The following is a 22,179-nucleotide window of genomic DNA, read 5'->3' as shown; positions in this document are numbered from 1 at the left end:
TCTCTGCCTCCACTCAAACGAGGGCAGTCTGTAGTTGCGTGTTCACAGCTGGTCTCTCCTCAGTCAGTCATCCAGCAAGCCTCCTGTACCACCACACGCACTGTACACTAGATCCTGGACTTGATCAGAAATGTTTTTCTGTAGATCGGCTTGGCAGAGACTGGGACTCCTGGCACGAATGACAGTCGCCCTGCCTTTATCCAGAAATGGTGAGTGGATTACAAGTGGTCCAATTTGATGGAGTATATTGTATTAGTTTAGGGAATTTTTATATTAAGCGTTTGTTACATCCTAGCTGACGCGTCACGCGTGCGTGATGTGGGGATTTACGCGAAGGTCAAAGCAATTACAGTTGGTTTTAATGACCGTCTGTGTAAACAGTTGAGCTTGATTTTATACATTTGGATGGTTTGTCCAACATTGGGTGAATTTTGCATGCAAAGTTTCAGGATTTTTCAATCAATGCAGTTTCCTTCAAATTGCGCGACATTTATGTACTTTATTCATTCCGGGATGATCCACTGCGCCATAATTTACTAGTTTATTGAAAAACGTTGCAAGAAAAGTTACATGTAATCATTTCAATCTTACATTATTGCTGAGCGCTTGTTGAGGCAGTACGCCCCCTTTTCCGTTGGGGAGGTGTGTCCATGTCCACAAAGATTAGAACATGCAGCTCTGCACATTTTAGTTACGAAACAGCGCATCCCCGTCCAAAAACGACATAATCGGTGTTATGTAACATCCAAGCATCAAGTGCATGTATTTATCTGATATATATCCCCTAAATCGTTGTTTTTTTGAAGGCTAAGTGGAGATGTCGTAGTCTATATGATGTCCTATGGATATTCTTCACGTGTGATGGTAGCGCGTGTATAGGGATAGGGGTTGTGTGAATATAGTTATCTGGATTGGCCTATAACAGCCCTACTTGAATTTGACCTGTCGAGTTCTGCAGAGGCCTCAAACTCTATAATCCAAATTGATCGTGATGTTGTATTCATTCTCCCCAGACTCATCAAAGCGTTTTGTCAGGGAGAGGGAAAATGTTATTGTTGAGTTAACAGCTCTGTGTGGGTTTGAGTCAAAGCAAGGAGAAGCTTTGGGTTGTATTTTTAGTGCAGCTACTTTCCCATGCACGAGCTTCATCGATAGACTGGTTCTAGTCTGGCTTCATTCCGGAACTAGAATCCCTGTTTGCTTTGTTGCATAAGGAATTTGCCCTGAGGGAGATCTGAACAGTGCTGGTTTAATTTCCTGTTTTATAAATGTTAGAGCCTCTCCAACCTCTGTGCTTTGACACTAGGATGTATATCCCCCCTGATCTACAGCTAGAAGCATAGACATGCATTGTAGCGGTAGCTTTATCCTCTGTGTATATTCACCCTGATCTACAGCTAGAAGCATAGACATGCATTGTAGCGGTAGCTTTATCCTCTGTGTATATTCACCCTGATCTACAGCTAGAAGCATAGACATGCATTGTAGCGGTAGCTTTATCCTCTGTGTATATTCCCCCCCTGATCTACAGCTAGAAGCATAGACATGCATTGTAGCGGTAGCTTTATCCTCTGTGTATATTCACCCTGATCTACAACTAGAAGCATAGACATGCATTGTAGCGGTAGCTTTATCCTCTGTGTATTTCACCCTGATCTACAGCTAGAAGCATATACATGCATTGTAGCGGTAGCTTTATCCTCTGTATATTCACCCTGATCTACAGCTAGAAGCATAGACATGCATTGTAGCGGTAGCTTTATCCTCTGTGTATATTCCCCCCCTGATCTGGATTATATGTAGCTGACTAATGATTTATTGATCACTAGTCAGTCATGACTAGGTCTATGTCAGGGCAGATGGGCCTCATGGTTAGGCTTTGGGCCTACATAGGGGCGGGCATCTCTTCATGCATGTATAGTCCTGTGTGTGTCACTGCTGTGAATGGTCTCTATTCAGCTGGAAGGAATCGGTGGGGGGTCAATGCTATTGTGCTATGATTGGCTGTCAGGGAGGAGACTGGAATCACGCGTGTCTGTGACACGTCTGACCTCTGGCTCAGCTTAACTGATTAGTGCCTAGCTACCTGTATAAATAACCGGGCCTTCACAGGTACAGACAGGAGGCCACTTGCCGTGTCATGGGATTAGAGAGGGCAGCAGAGTAGCTCTGGGTCAACCAGGATCAACGTCTGGTAACCACTGATGGCTGTGTTTTTTTTGAGGAACGTTTTACTGGCACTGACTGTTGTGATTTGTCTTGTCCTACCTTAGTTGAATGTATTGACTGGGCGTCTCTCTGGACCAGAGTCTGCTAAATGGCCTCTATGTAAAAGGTGGTGTGTTTTTATATTTTTATATTTAACCTTTATTTAACGAGGCAAGTCAGTTAAAAACAAATTCTTATTTTCAATGACAGCCTAGAAACAGTGGGTTAACTGCCTTGTTCAGGGTCAGAACAACAGATTTTTACCTTGTCAGCTCAGATTCAATTTAGCAACCTTCTGGTTACTGGCCCAACGCTCTTACCACTAGGCCACCACTAGGCCACCACTAGGCCACCACTATCAAATCAAATTTTATTTGTCACATACACATGGTTAGCAGATGTTAATGCGAGTGTAGCGAAATGCTTGTGCTTCTAGTTCCGACAATGCAGTAATAACCAACAAGTAATCTAGCTAACAATTCCAAAACTACTGTCTTGTACACAGTGTAAGGGGATAAAGAATATGTACATAAAGATATATGAATGAGTGATGGTACAGAGCAGCATAGGCAAGATACAGTAGATGGTATCGAGTACAGTATATACATATGAGATGAGTATGTAAACAAAGTGGCATAGTTAAAGTGGCTAGTCATACATGTATTACATAAAGATGCAGTAGATGATATAGAGTACAGTATATACATATACATATGAGATGAATAATGTAGGGTATGTAAACATTATATTAGGTAGCATTGTTTAAAGTGGCTAGTGATATATTTTCCATCATTTTCCATCAATTCCCATTATTAAAGTGGCTGGAGTTGAGTCAGTGTGTTGGCAGCAGCCACTCAATGTTTGTGGTGGCTGTTTAACAGTCTGATGGCCTTGAGATAGAAGCTGTTTTTCAGTCTCTCGGTCCCAGCTTTGATGCACCTGTACTGACCTCGCATACTGGCCACCACTAGGCTAGAGTTCTGGGATGTTATGTAGGTTGCTTCGGTCATCTATGGAGCTGATAAGATTCATGTATCTGATCAGCTCACTGACGTGTTACATGGGGTGCCATTGACCTCTATCGGGGGGGGGGGGGTGAGGAGTCAGCATGGTAGGGTACATGTGGTGCCATTGACCTCTATCAGGGGGGTGAGGAGTCAGCATGGTAGGGTACATGTGGTGCCATTGACCTCTATCGGGGGGGGGGGGGGGGGGGGGGGGGGGAGGAGTCAGCATGGTAGGGTACATGTGGTGCCATTGACCTCTATCGGGGGGGGGGGGGGGGGGTGAGGAGTCAGCATGGTAGGGTACATGTGGTTCTGTTGACATCTATTGGGGGGGGGGTAGATGAGGAGTCAGCATGGTAGGGTACATGTGGTTCTGTTGACATCTATTGGGGGGGGTAGATGAGGAGTCAGCATGGTAGGGTACATGTGGTTCTGTTGACCTCTATCAGGGGGGGTAGATGAGGAGTCAGCATGGTAGGGTACATGTGGTTCTGTTGACCTCTATCAGGGGGGGTAGGTGAGGAGTCAGCATGGTAGGGTACATGTGGTTCTGTTGACCTCTATCAGGGGGGGGGGTGAGGAGTCAGCATGGTAGGGTACATGTGGGTTCTGTTGACCTCTATCGGGGGGGGTAGATGAGGAGTCAGCATGGTAGGGTACATGTGGTTCTGTTGACCTCTATCAGGGGGGGGTGAGGAGTCAGCATGGTAGGGTACATGTGGTTCTGTTGACATCTATTGGGGGGGGGTAGATGAGGAGTCAGCATGGTAGGGTACATGTGGTTCTGTTGACATCTATTGGGGGGGGTAGATGAGGAGTCAGCATGGTAGGGTACATGTAGTTCTGTTGACCTCTATCAGGGGGGGTAGGTGAGGAGTCAGCATGGTAGGGTACATGTGGTTCTGTTGACCTCTATCAGGGGGGGGGGTGAGGAGTCAGCATGGTAGGGTACATGTGGTTCTGTTGACCTCTATCAGGGGGGGGGGGGTGAGGAGTCAGCATGGTAGGGTACATGTGGGTTCTGTTGACCTCTATCGGGGGGGGTAGATGAGGAGTCAGCATGGTAGGGTACATGTGGTTCTGTTGACCTCTATCAGGGGGGGGTGAGGAGTCAGCATGGTAGGGTACATGTGGTTCTGTTGACATCTATTGGGGGGGGTAGATGAGGAGTCAGCATGGTAGGGTACATGTGGTTCTGTTGACCTCTATCAGGGGGGGTAGATGAGGAGTCAGCATGGTAGGGTACATGTGGTTCTGTTGACCTCTATCAGGGGGGGTAGGTGAGGAGTCAGCATGGTAGGGTACATGTGGTTCTGTTGACCTCTATCAGGGGGGGTAGGTGAGGAGTCAGCATGGTAGGGTACATGTGGTTCTGTTGACCTCTATCAGGGGGGGGGGGTGAGGAGTCAGCATGGTAGGGTACATGTGGGTTCTGTTGACCTCTATCAGCGGGGGGTAGATGAGGAGTCTGCATGGTAGGGTACATGTGGTTCTGTTGACCTCTATCAGGGGGGGTAGATGAGGAGTCAGCATGGTAGGGTACATGTGGGTTCTGTTGACCTCTATCGGGGGGGGTAGATGAGGAGTCAGCATGGTAGGGTACATGTGGTTCTGTTGACCTCTATCAGGGGGGGGTGAGGAGTCAGCATGGTAGGGTACATGTGGTTCTGTTGACATCTATTGGGGGGGGGTAGATGAGGAGTCAGCATGGTAGGGTACATGTGGTTCTGTTGACATCTATTGGGGGGGGTAGATGAGGAGTCAGCATGGTAGGGTACATGTGGTTCTGTTGACCTCTATCAGGGGGGGTAGATGAGGAGTCAGCATGGTAGGGTACATGTGGTTCTGTTGACCTCTATCAGGGGGGGTAGGTGAGGAGTCAGCATGGTAGGGTACATGTGGTTCTGTTGACCTCTATCAGGGGGGGTAGGTGAGGAGTCAGCATGGTAGGGTACATGTGGTTATGTTGACCTCTATCAGGGGGGGGGGTGAGGAGTCAGCATGGTAGGGTACATGTGGGTTCTGTTGACCTCTATCGGGGGGGGTAGATGAGGAGTCAGCATGGTAGGGTACATGTGGTTCTGTTGACCTCTATCAGGGGGGGGTGAGGAGTCAGCATGGTAGGGTACATGTGGTTCTGTTGACATCTATTGGGGGGGGGTAGATGAGGAGTCAGCATGGTAGGGTACATGTGGTTCTGTTGACATCTATTGGGGGGGGTAGATGAGGAGTCAGCATGGTAGGGTACATGTGGTTCTGTTGACCTCTATCAGGGGGGGTAGGTGAGGAGTCAGCATGGTAGGGTACATGTGGTTCTGTTGACCTCTATCAGGGGGGGTAGGTGAGGAGTCAGCATGGTAGGGTACATGTGGTTCTGTTGACCTCTATCGGGGGGGGGGGGGTCAGGAGTCAGCATGGTAGGGTACATGTGGGTTCTGTTGACCTCTATCAGCGGGGGGTAGATGAGGAGTCTGCATGGTAGGGTACATGTGGTTCTGTTGACCTCTATCAGGGGGGGTAGATGAGGAGTCAGCATGGTAGGGTACATGTGGGTTCTGTTGACCTCTATCAGGGGGGGTAGGTGAGGAGTCAGCATGGTAGGGTACATGTGGTTCTGTTGACCTCTATCAGGGGGGGGTGAGGAGTCAGCATGGTAGGGTACATGTGGTTCTGTTGACCTCTATCAGGAGGGGTAGATGTACCCTACCATGCTGACTCCACATGTGGTTCTGTTGACCTCTATCGGGGGGGGGGGGGGGGGATAGATGTGTTCTCTGCAGAGCTACAGGATGAAATGTGATACTCTTTACGTGGAGGGGAGACAGGTGCACACACACACTCTCTCAACCAGAGACAGGTGAACACACACCCAGACACAGGTAAACACACACACCTCTTATAGAACACATATGTTGCTCACACACTCACCCAGAGACGGGTGTGGAAACACACACACACACACACACACACATCCTTCATGAGCACACACCACAGAGGCACTACTTATAGAAAAGTGTCTCTTGTTTTTCCCTGTAGGCGCCCCTCTGCCAGACCTTTGCATTCTGGGACACATGTTGAACTTTGAACCTAGTCCCCTGTACACCACCACAGTACAGTTATATTCCTGGTGTTTTCTACTCAGGGCTGAATGTATACATTCATCTATAGAAGTCCTTTACTAGTCTCTAATGGACTTAACAGGCAGAAGTAGACAGCAAAACACGGCCACGATTTCCTGTGTCGTTGACTGGTTTTATGTCGTTTCTATGGTGTCGTTTCTATGGTGTCGTTTCTATGGTGTCGTTTCTATGGTGTGTGTATGTGTTCTGTGTGTGATTTTTAGGGAGTGTTTGGGTGATTGTGTCGCAGAGGAGAGGATCTTTGGTCCAGGAAGGACGAGGTTTTATTTATGTCTGTGTTCTAAATACACCACCATTGCCAGTGTTGATAGGATCAGGCTATTTAGCCTGAGGAGAGCCAATCCTGTCAACCCTGGCAGTCTGTTTACTGAAGACTAGGCTCCTGCTCTCCACCCAGCCCTACTGGCCATGTGGACCATGCCACCCACACAACAATAACAATAACAACAACCACAACCCATTATGGAGATTTATGGTCTAATCTCAAATCTCTATTTCTGCATTTGGGTCTTTCTTTAGTGTTGTTAATATGATGGTTCTGTGAAGATGATTCAGTGTCCTACAGTCTGACAGTGATATTACACCAGCTCCAACCACTAGGCAGGGTAGCCAGGTGTCTACCACTATCGCCAGGTGGGTAGGGTTGGTCTGTCTGTTGGTCCATTAAACCAGGCTCAATCAACAACAGAAACTACTTGAAATTATTTCAAATATTATTTCAACCCTGGTCTGGACTAGGATGGACTGGGATTGGTTGGCTAGTCACGTTTTAGCTTGGTAGGATGGACTGGGATTGGTTGGCTAGTCGCGTTTTAGCTTGGTAGGATGGACTGGGATTGGTTGGCTAGTCACGTTTTAGCTTGGTAGGATGGACTGGGATTGGTTGGCTAGTCACGTTTTAGCTTGGTAGGGTTGTCTGGGATTGGTTGGCTAGTCACGTTTTAGCTTGGTAGGGTTGTCTGGGATTGGTTGGCTAGTCACGTTTTAGCTTGGTAGGATGGACTGGGATTGGTTGGCTTGTCACGTTTTAGCTTGGTAGGATGGACTGGGATTGGTTGGCTAGTCGCGTTTTAGCTTGGTAGGATGGACTGGGATTGGTTGGCTAGTTGTGTTTAGCTTGGTAGGATGGACTGGGATTGGTTGCCTAGTCGCGTTTTAGCTTGGTAGGATGGACTGGGATTGGTTGGCTAGTCACGTTTTAGCTTGGTAGGATGGACTGGGATTGGTTGGCTAGTCGCGTTTTAGCTTGGTAGGATGGACTGGGATTGGTTGGCTAGTTGTGTTTAGCTTGGTAGGATGGACTGGGATTGGTTGCCTAGTCGCGTTTTAGCTTGGTAGGGTTGTCTGGGATTGGTTGGCTAGTCGCGTTTTAGCTTGGTAGGGTGGTCTGGGATTGGTTGGCTAGTCGCGTTTTAGCTTGGTTGGATGGACTGGGATTGGTTGGCTAGTCACGTTTTAGCTTGGTAGGGTTGTCTGGGATTGGTTGGCTAGTCGCGTTTTAGCTTGGTAGGGTGGTCTGGGATTGGTTGGCTAGTTGTTTTAGCTTGGTAGGATGGACTGGGATAGGTTGGCTAGTTGCGTTTTAGCTTGGTAGGATGGTCTGGGATTGGTTGGCTAGTCGCGTTTTAGCTTGGTAGGATGGACTGGGATTGGTTGGCTAGTTGCGTTTTAGCTTGGTAGGATGGACTGGGATTGGTTGCCTAGTCGCGTTTTAGCTTGGTAGGATGGACTGGGATTGGTTGGCTAGTCACGTTTTAGCTTGGTAGGATGGACTGGGATTGGTTGCCTAGTCGCGTTTTAGCTTGGTAGGATGGACTGGGATTGGTTGCCTAGTCGCGTTTTAGCTTGGTAGGATGGACTGGGATTGGTTGCCTAGTCGCGTTTTAGCTTGGTAGGGTTGTCTGAGATTGGTTGGCTAGTCACGTTTTAGCTTGGTAGGGTGGTCTGGGATTGGTTGGCTAGTTGTGTTTTAGCTTGGTAGGATGGACTGGGATAGGTTGGCTAGTTGCGTTTTAGCTTGGTAGGATGGTCTGGGATTGGTTGGCTAGTTGCGTTTTAGCTTGGTAGGATGGACTGGGATTGGTTGGCTAGTTGCGTTTTAGCTTGGTAGGATGGACTGGGATAGGTTGGCTAGTTGCGTTTTAGCTTGGTAGGATGGACTGGGATTGGTTGGCTAGTTGCGTTTAGCTTGGTAGGATGGACTGGGATAGGTTGGCTAGTCGTGTTTAGCTTGTTTAGCTTGTTCAGCTCTGTCCAATAAAAAACTAGCATTTTCCTTACTGTCTGAGTAGATGAACAAAAAGTATACGTCTAGCTTTTTATTCATATATTTACATGCTTTATAGTTTGTATATATGTAGATATCCCTCTGTATCTACAGTACCAGTCAAATGTTTGGACATTGACTCATTCAAGGGTTTTTCTTTATTTCTATTATTTTCTACATTGTATAATAATGAAGACATCAAAACTATGAAATAACACACATGGAATCATGTAGTAACCAAAAAAGTGTTCAACAAATCTGAATATATATTTTAGATTCCTCAAAGTAGCCACCCTTTGCGTTGATCATAGCTTTGCACACTCTTGGCATTCTCTCAACCAGCTTCACCTGGAATACTTTTCCAACAGTCTTGAAGGAGTTCTCATATATGCTGAGCACTTGTTGGCTGCTTTTCCGTCACTCTGCGGTCCAACTCATCCCAAACCATCTCAATTGGGTTGAGGTCGGGTGATTGTGGAGGCAAGGTCATCTGATGCAGCACTCCATCACTCTCGGTCAAATAGCCCTTACACAGCATGGAGGTGTGTTTGGTCTTTGTCCCGTTGAAAAACAAATGATAGTCCCATTAAGCGCCAACCAGATGGCATGATGTATCGCTGGTTAAGTGTGCCTTGAAATCTAAATAAATCGGTGTCACCAGCAAATCACCATCACACCTCCTCCAAGCTTTACGGTGGTGGCTTCTACTTTGAAGAATCTTTCACAGACAGGAACCTTGACCATTTTTGGTAAACTGGTAAACCGCCTTTATGAGATCTTCATTATCCACAGTCTTTGGTAGCTCTCTCTTCCGGTCCGTCCCCTAACCATGTCCCCCTCTCCACTGGGTCTCCTCACAGTGGTTCCAGTGCGGCAGATGTCCGTCGGGATCCCCGGTGGCTCTGCCACCAACGTGGCGTACGCCGTTCTGTGTGGAGGAGGCCTCACTGCCGCTGTGGTCTATGTAAGTACTGATTCAAGATCGGTTGTGTGTGTGTGTACCTAAGTTTAAAGGATAAGGCCTGGGCAATACATGCTGATCCTAGATCAGATTTGTTCCTGAAGGGCTCCATCGACTCAGAACAGTATTCTTATTTGAGTATCACCCTAGACACTGATCTTAGGTCAGTTTTTTTTTTTGTTTCCTCCCATAATGGTTAAGGTGATCTGGAGAGCAAACACTGATCTGAAGTCTGTGCCTGAAGGTTAACTTGAACTAAGCATGCTATATAGTTTAATTTCAAGCATATTGACATTAAGTATTGATTTTTCCTGACTCTTCCCAGATCAGTTTTCCACACATTAATCCAATTCATTAACATTCGGACACATGACCCCAGGCCAGTGGTTTGGTTAGGGAACATGATCCCAGGCCAGTGGTTTGGTTAGGGAACATGATCCCAGGCCAGTGGTTTGGTTAGGGAACAGACCCCAGGTCAGTGGTTTGGTTAGGGAACAATGCATTAACATTAGGACACATGAGCCCAGGCCAGTAGTTTGGTTAGGGAACAGATCCCAGGCCAGTGGTTTGATTAGGGAACAATGCATAAACATTAGGACACATGATCCCAGGCCAGTGGTTTGGTTAGGGAACAGATCCCAGGCCAGTGGTTTGGTTAGGGAACAGATCCCAGGCCAGTGGTTTGGTTAGGGAACAGATCCCAGGCCAGTGGTTTGGTTAGGGAACAATGCATAAACATTAGGACACATGATCCCAGGCCAGTGGTTTGGTTAGGGAACAGATCCCAGGCCAGTGGTTTGGTTAGGGAACAATGCATTAACATTAGGACACATGATCCCAGGCCAGTAGTTTGGTTAGGGAACAATGCATTAACATTAGGACACATGATCCCAGGCCAGTGGTTTGGTTAGGGAACAGATCCCAGGCCAGTGGTTTGGTTAGGGAACATGATCCCAGGCCAGTGGTATGGTTAGGGAACATGATCCCAGGCCAGTGGTTTGGTTAGGGAACAGATCCCAGGCCAGTGGTTTGGTTTAGGAACAATGCATAAACATTAGGACACATGATCCCAGGTCAGTAGTTTGGTTAGGGAACAGGCCAGTGGTTTGGTTAGGGAACAGATCCCAGGCCAGTGGTTTGGTTAGGGAACAGATCCCAGGCCAGTGGTTTGGTTAGGGAACAGATCCCAGGCCAGTGGTTTTACCTTTATTTAACTAGTAAGTTAAGAACAAATTCTTATTTTCAATGACGGCCTAGGAACAGTGGGTTAACTGCCTGTTCAGGGGCAGAACGACAGATTTGTACCTTGTCAGCTCGGCGGTTTGAACTTGCAACCTACCGGTTACTAGTCCAACGTTCTAACCACTAGGCTACCCACTTGACCCTCTACCTGTAGAGAACAGGCTACTCTGGTGAACGGAGGTCGTTTTTTTTTAATAAAGTTTGATGAAAACTGAATGTGTGCAGGATCACATAATGATGGTGTTCTACAGGACCCAATATAATACCGTAGTATCACGTTACTGTAGGATGAAAACCCCACCACATTTTTCTCTTATGTGGCTGAAACTCAACAGCACTCGCCTCAACTAGGAACAGTACACAGGTTATGGTTCAGTTAAACACCTGCTCTGTAAATCTCTCACGCACAAATATCATACACCCCCCCCAAAAAAAAGACATGCTAATCTCCACTTGTAATTGTAATGATGAGAGGTTAGCATGTCCTGGGGGGTATGATATACAATGCTAACCTCCCCCTTGTAATTGTAATGATGAGAGGTTAGCATGTCCTGGGGGGTATGATATACAATGCTAACCTCCCCTTGTAATTGTAATGATGAGAGGTTAGCATGTCCTGGGGGGGTATGATATAAAATGCTAACCTCCCCCTTGTAATTGTAATGATGAGAGGTTAGCATGTCCTGGGGGGTATGATATACAATGCTAACCTCCCCTTGTAATTGTAATGATGAGAGGTTAGCATGTCCTGGGGGGTATGATATAAAATGCTAACCTCCCCCTTGTAATTGTAATGATGAGAGGTTAGCATGTCCTGGGGGGTATGATATAAAATGCTAACCTCCCCTTGTAATTGTAATGATGAGAGGTTAGCATGTCTTGGGGGGTATGATATAAAATGCTAACCTCCAATTGTAATTGTAATGATGAGAGGTTAGCATGTCCTGGGGGGTATGATATAAAATGCTAACCTCTCCCTTGTAATTGTAATGATGAGAGGTTAGCATGTCCTGGTGTAACAGTATAATTTTAGACCGTCCCCTCGCCCTTTACCCGGGCGCGAACCAGGGACCTTCTGCACACATCAACAGTCACCCTCGAAGCATCGTTACCCATCGCTCCACAAAAGCCGCGGCCTTTGCAGAGCAAGGGGAACTACTACTTCAAGGTCTCAGAGCAAGTGACGTCACTGATTGAAACGCTATTTAGCGCCCACGCTAACTAAGCTAGCCGTTTCACATCCGTTAACACTCACCCCCTTTTGACCTTCCTCCTTTTTCCGCAGCAACCAGTAATCCGGGTCAACAGCATCAATGTAACAGTATAACTTTAGACCGTCCCCTCACCCATACCCGGGCGCGAACTAGGGACCTTCTGCACACATCAACAGTCACCCTCGAAGCATCGTTACCCATCGCTCCACAAAAGCCGCGGCCCTTGCAGAGCAAGGGGAACTACTACTTCAAGGTCTCAGAGCAAGTGACGTCACTGATTGAAACGCTATTTAGCGCCCACGCTAATTAAGCTAGCCGTTTCACATCCGTTACACTGGGGGGTATGATATAAAATGCTAACCTCCCCCTTGTAATTGTATTGATGAGAGGTTAGCATGTCCTGGGGGTATGATATTGTTGTGTTACTTTCTCACTCATCATTATTCAGGATGGTCCGTAACCATGGTAGCATCCACATTACTATATCATATTTTATTCTTATTTATAATGACTCTAAAATTACACATTGTTTACCATTTTATTTCTATTGGGCACAAAATAATCTGGAACAACCACAACAAAGTAGTTTAGTCACAAGGTTGACGCAGTCGTGTGGTGCTCTGAATATGGGACCAAATACTACACTTTTCACTACATAACACCCATACAAGTGAAATTCTCCCAAAACTGTTGGCCCCCTAAAATGGGGGGGGGGGGGCTGGCTGGCTATGTACAAAAAGTTTTGTAATTTCTAAACGGTTCACAAGCAATGTACGGTCATGGGTATGTCTAGACTAGAGGAGTTCTAGGTTACGGATGGGTGGGTGTGGGAACTATCAGGTTCTACATAACTGGTAAATATTTAACAAAACCTGCCTTTTGATAAAATAATCTATATGTTGAAAGATAATGATTTTTAAAAAAATCCACTCTGAAACCTTATAACTGTATAAAATTGATTAGAATCAAAATTCTAATCTGATGATGTGTGTAGTTTTAGTCGGAATGAGGTTAAACAATGTATCTGTATGGTGGACAAACGCACTGAGCAGGGTGTAGTTTAGGATTTTAACTTGTATGTATTAAAGTGCAGGAGTACAGAGCCAAAACACACTTCTGGAGCTCACTGTATAGCCTTGTGGTAACTGTTGTCATGGAGAGTCCTTACCGCAGCAGTGGAGCTTTTTAAAGACCGTTATACCAGTTCTACAGAGAACCGTTGGCAAGGACGTTAGCTTAGGCCACTCCTTTATTGAACCCTACACTGTTACTTACTAGTGCTGAGGGAAGAGAGGATTCAGCTTCTCAACTTAGAGCAAGGCAGCCATTTTGAAATGCAGCTAGATTCACTTTCTGTGTTCTTTTAATTTGGCGTGTCCCTCCAACCTCTCGGTCTGTCTGTTCCATTCAGGCTTACAAGACAGTGAATGGTGACAGTGAGCGGTACAATGACCGACTCGCCGAGATGAACTCGAGGCCCAAGGGTGAGTTCTCAGTAGCCTACTGTCTGCACTGCCTCACACTCCATTGATCCACACTCTTGACATTCTACCAATAGACATGAGCCATAGAATTTAGAACCATAGAATGTAGAATCCTAGGGGAGTTCTACAATTTGTACTCTCAGTATTCCAGAATTCGTCATCATAGTGGACAAGAATGGCCAGAGTTCTAGTGTCAGTTGGAGAAGGAATGTCTCATCAGAACGTTGCAACCATGACAATAATGTTTTTGTCCACACTAAGCCTAGCCAAAGGTTTTCTTTTGGCATGGACCCTGTTTTGGCGCTGCCACCGACATGCCAGCATGGTGGAATGATCACTCTGAATGCGATTAATCTAGACTGTCAGGGCTGATTTCTGTCAGTGATTAATTGACCTGTCTGGGTTCCTGGGCCCTGTGCCCAGATTGCCTGATTGGTCTGTTGGGCTAAGCTCCTTGGTTCACATGGTGTCGCTGGGAGCTCTGATTGGTTCATGTAGAGTCTAGTTCTCTGTTCCTACCTACATTCACCCATCCTTAGTACACTAGGGGCCATACAGAGTATAGACAAACCCTAAACCTATATATAGACAAACCCTAAACCTATATATAGACAAACCCTAAACCTATATATAGACACACCCTCAACCTATATATAGACACACCCTCAACCTATATATAGACACACCCTCAACCTATATATAGACACACCCTCAACCTATATATAGACACACCCTCAACCTATATATAGACACACCCTCAACCTATATATAGACACCCCCAACCTATATATAGACACACCCCCAACCTATATATAGACACACCCTCAACCTATATATAGACACACCCTCAACCTATATATAGACACACCCTCAACCTATATATAGACACACCCTCAACCTATATATAGACACACCCTCAACCTATATATAGACACACCCTCAACCTATATATAGACACACCCTCAACCTATATATAGACACACCCTCAACCTATATATAGACACACCCTCAACCTATATATAGACACACCCTCAACCTATATATAGACACACCCTCAACCTATATATAGACACACCCTCAACCTATATATAGACACACCCCCAACCTATATATAGACACACCCCCAACCTATATATAGACACACCCCCAACCTATATATAGACACACCCCCAACCTATATATAGACACACCCCCAACCTATATATAGACACACCCAACCTATATATAGACACACCCTCAACCTATATATAGACACACCCTCAACCTATATATAGACACACCCTCAACCTATATATAGACACACCCTCAACCTATATATAGACACACCCCCAACCTATATATAGACACACCCCCAACCTATATATAGACACACCCCCAACCTATATATATAGACACACCCCCAACCTATATATAGACACACCCTCAACCTATATAGACACACCCCCAACCTATATATAGACACCCCCAACCTATATATAGACACACCCTCAACCTATATAGACACACCCTCAACCTATACATAGACACACCCTCAACCTATACATAGACACACCCTCAACCTATACATAGACACACCCTCAATGGGGGCGCCATTTTGTAGGCTTCGCTATTCGATCGCATCAACTTTAAATGAAACTCTACACCTCCCCTGACACACCTGGCACTGGTAGCCAGTTTGTCATTGCTAGCCAACAAACTTTCAATAACTAACTCTGATTTCTACACCTGGCCTACACGTATTCAACAACCTCTACCCCTTTTAAACATTCTAAACCTGTTTCCAAAATAGCTCCATAAGCTGGGCACACTTGAAAAGAAAAGGGCAATGTTGAGCTTTGGCTCCTGAACTTGGTCAGGGAACAATGCATTAACACACGATCCAAACATCAGATGTTCTTACCGGCGTCCGACTTATCTTTGCTTGCTTATTATTGTGGTTTTAGTCTGTAGTATCGTTTACTCTGCACACATCTCCACACTGTTCAGACTAAAGCCACGGGAACTCATTCATTCCCTTCATATCGACCTGTTGGTCCTTTTCTCTTTTCCTCATTTGCATATATTTTGGTGTATTCCAAAAAGCTTGTTATTTTGTTTTCTGTCCTGCCTGCATGTTACGTTTGGATGTTTGCTCGTTGCTTAGTCTGTCACAGCTCTATCGCCCTGAGTACCTGACCCCAAGTTCCTCGTCTTCTTAATTATACCGTTTAAAACCAGTTGTGGCTACTGCTGTCATTCCTGGCTAATGAGTTGAGATCTTATCCTTGTTCGTGTACTTGGGTATACTTCTACAACAGAATGTGGCTGGACCTTTAACTAGTCAGGGGCCCGTTTAAATACCAATACAGACCACTGTGGCTAATCGGTTGATATTATCCTTGTTACCTATTATAATGGTTTGTTTATAAAAAAAACAGCTGTTTTCATTTAACCTTGACCTTAACCCTGCTCCAGGTGTTCCCTCTGGCTGGGAGTGTGTCCCAAGAGGCACCCTATTTAGTGCACTACATTTGACCAGGACCCATAGGGCCCATAGAGCTCTGGTCAAATGTAGTGCACTATGTAGGGAAATGGGGTGCATCTTGGGATTGTCTCTGTGTCCGATAAGGTTACTAGCCGTCAAAGAAATCCTGGCTTCCTCCCTCTGTCCTTGTTCCCTCCATTTCTTGCCTCCTCCTGTTAATCATTAACGCCCTTGGACCAGAGATCTGTATATCAGGGCTCCACCCGAACGATGGGAGTTGTTGTCCCAATGGCGTGAAGGCAGGCGACGAGCTTCGGTCCAAAACCAGCCATAGAAACTCATTGGACTTATTTTGGACAGATTTTTGGCAAGAGTGACTCTCTGACGATCCTTAAGTTGACACCTAATGAGCTGCAGTTCACCTCTGTGGCATTAACAAGCTGTCAAATCCCCATCCTAGATTCCACTATTTCTCGCCGCTCTCTCAAAGGATCTGCGCTCTTTGCCCCTCTGACCTCCCTCCAATGACCTTTGAGGGCTTGTAATTGAGGAATAGGGATTTGACGTTTTTTTTCAAAGCCATAGGGGTCCTTTGCAGCTGAGCAGGTGTCACCAACCTGGTCGGAGCCCTAAACAACGAATGTGGTTTGAGTTGTCTTTGTTCAACTCTGAGTTCAACTCAGGATGACTGCTGACGTGAATGTGGCTCACCTTTTTATTTTAGCCAGCTTCATTTCTATGCCAGTGAATCCTTCAGAAGGAACTTGCCCCGGGCAGGTTAACTATACTTATCCTGAATGAAGCATTACAGCTTAGAGTTGAGGACCGTTCCAATTAGACTTCCTCCCTCTGAGTGGATCATCTCTTTATTCTCCATATTCAAAGGAGACGACTGACTCAATATTTTATTAATCAACTGTTCTCGTGTTAAAAATTGCAAATTGTCTCCACACCGTGGTCTCCACACCGTAGTCTCCACACCGTAGTCTCCACACCGTAGTCTCCACACCGTGGTCTCCACACCGTGGTCTCCACATCTCCACACCGTGGTCTCCACACCGTGGTCTCCACACCGTGGTCTCCACACCGTGGTCTCCACACCGTGGTCTCCACACCATAGTCTGCTGAAATTGCAGGGTGACTTTTTTTTGTTTCATTTTTTTTGATTTAGTAAAACATGAAAATGTGTCACTCTGGCACATGGATTGATGTTTTAAAATTGTCAATGATGGGTTCGGTGTCTGACGGGTTCGTTCGGTGTCTGACGGGTTCGGTGTCTGACGGGTTCGGTGTCTGACGGGTTCGGTGTTCGAACTAGTTATGGAGTTACAAGCCTGGCTTGAGCAGGCTCGAGGAAGTGACAAGTGCACAATCAATATCTACTTAATGGGAAAAGCCTGAGCTGGAATGTGAAGCTACCTGAAGCTAGCTCATTTCAGAAAAGCCTGAGCTGGAATGTGAAGCTACCTGAAGCTAGCTCATTTCAGAAAAGCCTGAGCTGGAATGTGAAGCTACCTGAAGCTAGCTCATTTCAGAAAAGCCTGAGCTGGAATGTGAAGCTACCTGAAGCTAGCTCATTTCAGAAAGGCCTGAGCTGGAATGTGAAGCTACCTGAAGCTAGCTCATTTCAGAAAGGCCTGAGTATATCTAGCTACGTTTGTAGTATACTCTCAGGGGTTTCCGGAGGGTTCAAAGGTCAAACTGCATCACACATTAGAAGGTAGTTAACTGCTTAGCAGAACTTAATTTAGTATTTTTCTCCGTGTTGGATCCACCTATCCTTTTGTTACTGATCAGGATACTTTCTACCCAGAGACCAGACCACATGGTACAATTTAGAATCTGTCTTTAGGGGATCGATGTTGGAATTGGACAAAACCCTGTAGGGAGGGATAAGACCGTGTCCTCATCTTTCTCTCTATTCCACTTCTCCCTCTCTCTCTCTCTCTCTCCATCTCCTTCCAGAAGCAGCACCAGCAGCAGAGGAAGCAGCACCAGCAGCAGAGGAAGCAGCACCAGCAGCAGAGGAAGTAGAATCCCCAGAAGAACCGGCACCAGTAGAAGCAGAGGTGTTAGCCGAGGTGGTCGCTGAGACGGCCGCAGTCGAAGAGGCGCCTGCAGCAGCAGAGGAAGTCGTGGCAGAGGTCGCTGTCCTAGAGGCGGTTGCAGAGGTTGCTGCGGAACCAGAGGTCGTCGCAGTTGAGGAAGCGCCCGCAGTGGAAGTTGCCGTGGTGACGGAAGAAGCTCCACCGGAGGCTGACGCAGAGGCCGTCATCGAGGACGTCGCAGATGCGGCTCCTGGCGTCGTGGAAGAGGTCGTTGCCGTGGAGGCCGCCGGTGAGGAAGTAGTGGCCGAAGTAGTGGCCGAGACGGCTCCCACCGCCCCTGAGGCAGAAGCAGCCCCTGCCGCCGAAGTAGCAGCATGAGGGGTCAAAGGTCAACCTAGAGGGGTGTGTTTAGCTGTGGTGTCCCTCTTACTACTACTACCCCCCCCCCCCCCCTCTTACTACTACCCCCCCCCCAACCCTACACCTGACCCCCCCACCTCCCCCCCCCCCACACCCCTCACAGGCCCCCTCTACACCCTATTCCCTATGTAGTGCACTACTTTCCCTGGTTTAAAGTAGCACCCTACGTACGGAATAGGGTACCTTTCTGGATCACAGCCCCCTATCTACTAGCACATGTTACAATAGGAAGCAGGAGGTGGACTATGTTCTGTTAAAGAACACTTTAGTTAGGTATGATGTCATGGTGACGGGGACAGCTGTCTCCTTTCTGACTCCTTTACACCACAGCTAAATACATAGCCGTTTCAGGTTTTTAAATAATTCCCGCTCTATTTGTCAAGCAACATGGTCCTATTTATCAGTGGGGACAGGAGTGTTTTTTTTCTGGTCGGATCATGGTTGTTGGGGAAAACTCCTGGCTCTGTTTTTCTGAGGAGTTCCTAGGTGTTAAAGGGGAAGTAAAAGGGAGATATTGGATTTATGATGGTACATGTTGTCCTGACCCACAAACCTATGTGCCTCTGAAATGGCACCCTATTCCCTATATAGGGCCCATAGGCTCTGGTACATTGTCACTATATAGGGAATAGGTTGCCTTTTTTTGGACTCTTCTAATGGAAAGTGTTCCCAAGTGGCCCTTAGAATTCAGGACAGAAAATGGCAACCTCTTTTCCTTCACTTTTGTCTGAATGACTTTGTCCCTCAAGATTCCAGATGGATGGCGGAGTTCTACATAATAATGTCAGTCTGCCATCTGGGCTTTGTTAAAGTTTGCAGTCCATTCTGACGATGCGTTGAACGTGCTCCAAATTCAGATTGAAAGGAAGGTCATGTGTATGAACCTCGAGACGATAAGCACTTCAAGCAGGTTAAATGGTTATTATGCAAGTAATAAATATACCAGTCAGAGAAGCATTTTAATTGCTTTGTGAACTGCATCTTATTGTGAAATGTGACCAAAAAACTGCTAGCTCCTTCCTCCTCCCTGCTCTCTCCTTCTCCTCCTCTAAGTGCTGCTCACACCTCTCCCTAGGATAAGCTCTAGAAGGATTAGTCGGTGATGTCATAAAGCTCCGTGTTCCAGTGCCCAAATGGAACTCCCAGTGATCGGAACTTTGGGGATCAGTTGGTTCTGTGTCCTCACTGATCTCTTTATGACATCATATCTGTCTGATCCTTCTTATCACGTCCTAGACACTGTGCCAGGGAGAAGTCTGCCCCCACCAAGCACAGATAAGGGATCACTTCCCCCCTGCCCCCAATGCTGAGTAAATAGGGCTGCAACCAGTGGTTCCGGAAGTGGATTCTCAACCCTCAAAACCCGTAGTGGTATCAAATATTAGCAATATTACTGTGCAACGTAGATGTTCTATTTTCAACCGAGATTACAAAACAATTTCTTATTGTTGATGTAGTGCCCATCGGTGCCCTCTGAGAAATCACGTTTGTATTGTCAGTTTGTTTCAAAGAGCACCAAAGCCTCCACTCACCATGGAGCCTCGCGGTCTGTATTGTCCAATCACAGTGCAGATACAAGTCACGTGATCTGTTAGCGCCACATGATGTGGCATCGAACAGATCAGGTGACTTGGATCTGCTCTGTGGTTGGAAGATACTACAGCTATCGCGTACCATCATGTGTTCGCTAACAAACCACATTACTTGTATTCTGCTCTGTGATTGGATGACACAGACCCCCCCCCCCCCCACTACACTTTTTATAAAAAATAAAAAATAACATTTTAAAGCCATTTCTAATCTTTTCAATTATTGGTTCATCCTGGAACTTTGTGTAGCTATTCATCATTTGAAACTAATTGAAACGAACAAATAATTTGTGGCCCTGTCAGTTCCTGGAACTGTAACTGTGGGAAGAGGGGCGCGGCCCGTTGCAGCCCTAGGAAGTGTTTCATTAAAAGCGGGGTCTTGGATAAGTGCTTGGTGGGAGGGGACTTCCACTAAAATACCTTGTTGTTTACAGAACCTCGAGCCTCTACCTTCAACTTCAAACCTCCTGTAACAAACTGTAGTCGTGCATTTCTTCTTTACCTTCCTTACCTCCTAGTGGAATGTTTTTATCTAGAACAGTCCACTACTACTTTAATCAACCAACACTGCATTGTAACCACGGTGACTGACACACAAACCATCCAGGATTTACATGATGTAATGAAGCTGTCCAGGACGATGCTCCCAGGCTGCATCCCACATTCCACTTGCCCTCCTACACACACACTACAACATCACTTGATCACGCACACACTAACTACACATTTTATTTAATTATTTTACCTTTATTTAACTAGGCAAGTCAGTTAAGAACAAATTCTTATTTACAGTGACGGCCTCCCCCGGCCAAACCCGCCCCTAACCCGGACGATGCCGGGCCAAACCCGCCCCTAACCCGGACGATGCCGTGCCCTATTGTGCGCTACGTTTCACCAGAGCCCTATGGTGTGGCCTATGGGCCCTGGTTTAAAACTAGTGCACTTTATAGGGAATAGGGATCCATTTGTGATGCAGACACACATTCTACTAATACTGTCAAACTGTTTTCTTCCTTCAGCCAACCAATCATTCACCATCTCTCAATAGAACTTCAAAAAAGTCCAAGCTTTGTTTTGTTCATTTAGTTTATTTGCGCCGATGCTGTTACGAGTCTGTCTTTTTATTTCCTAACTGTGAAAGGTAAACATTTAAGGGAACATTTTTATAATAAACCCAACGATCTCACTTCAACACTACTGTTCTATTCCTCTCCGACTCATCGACATTGGAAATGTTGTTCTGTCTGGAGATGGTCGCCATGGGCCAACTAATAACGCACCTTGACACCTTTAAGGAAATGTTGTACTGTCTGGAGATGGTCGCCATGGGCCAACTAATAACGCACCTTGACACCTTTAAGGAAATGTTGTTCTGTCTGGAGATGGTCGCCATGGGCCAACTAATAATGCACCTTGACACCTTTTAAGGAAATGTTTTCTAAAGTATCAGTGAAGGAGAGATTCAGGAAGCTGAAGTCCTTCAATAAAGACGTTGTCAGTTACTTCTATTGCGTCCATTTCTTCTATTGTCTTACCGTCACGTGTGTAATAAACACTGCGTTTTGTCTGTTTTTATCCAATGAAATTACCATTGCAGATTTTACAACTTTTTTTTTTTTTTTTTACAAAACATTTGCATATTAGGTCAGAGTTCCTGAACAGAACACATGATTAAACAGTTTTCCAGGAAATGTGTTTTAAAATCAATATCTAAGCCTGAACCTACACACTGTGGGAGAAGGTGTCAAAAGAATCTTCAATCCCAATGAGAATAACTGGCAATCAATAGCTCTGACCTGTAAGACCATGGGTTTAATAATAGACTCAGCTTATGCAAAAAGAGAGTACAGTTTATTCACGAGAACGCTCTGAAGTCCATTATACAAAGACATCCATTTTATAGCTGCGCACATACTTCCACACAAACAGTAGGTATCCTACGCACGTACTTCCACACAAACAGTAGGTATCCTAATCACATACTTCCACACAAACAGTAGGTATCCTACGCACGTACTTCCACACAAACAGTAGGTATCCTAATCACATACTTCCACACAAACAATAGGTATCCTACGCACGTACTTCCACACAAACAGTAGGTATCCTAATCACATACTTCCACACAAACAGTAG

At 46.0% G+C, this 22,179-nt stretch overlaps 1 protein-coding gene across 1 annotated transcript; it reads left to right on the top strand.

Annotated features, from left to right (window-relative positions):
- On the top strand, nt 1-21,545 carry LOC118946767 (cytochrome c1-like). Its single transcript, XM_036971888.1, has 4 exons — nt 1-209; nt 9,482-9,585; nt 13,450-13,522; nt 17,952-21,545. Exons 1-4 carry the CDS (start codon nt 131-133, stop codon nt 18,410-18,412), a joined length of 717 nt encoding a protein of 238 aa, XP_036827783.1. The 5' UTR covers nt 1-130; the 3' UTR covers nt 18,413-21,545.
- Nucleotides 21,546-22,179: the final 634 nt, after the last annotated feature.

The sequence above is a fragment of the Oncorhynchus mykiss genome, unplaced genomic scaffold (genome assembly GCF_013265735.2).
Source record: "Oncorhynchus mykiss isolate Arlee unplaced genomic scaffold, USDA_OmykA_1.1 un_scaffold_85, whole genome shotgun sequence".
NCBI lineage: Eukaryota > Metazoa > Chordata > Actinopteri > Salmoniformes > Salmonidae > Oncorhynchus > Oncorhynchus mykiss.
The sequence above is the reverse complement of the archived record's forward strand: the minus strand, read 5'-3'. Positions and strand labels throughout refer to the sequence as shown.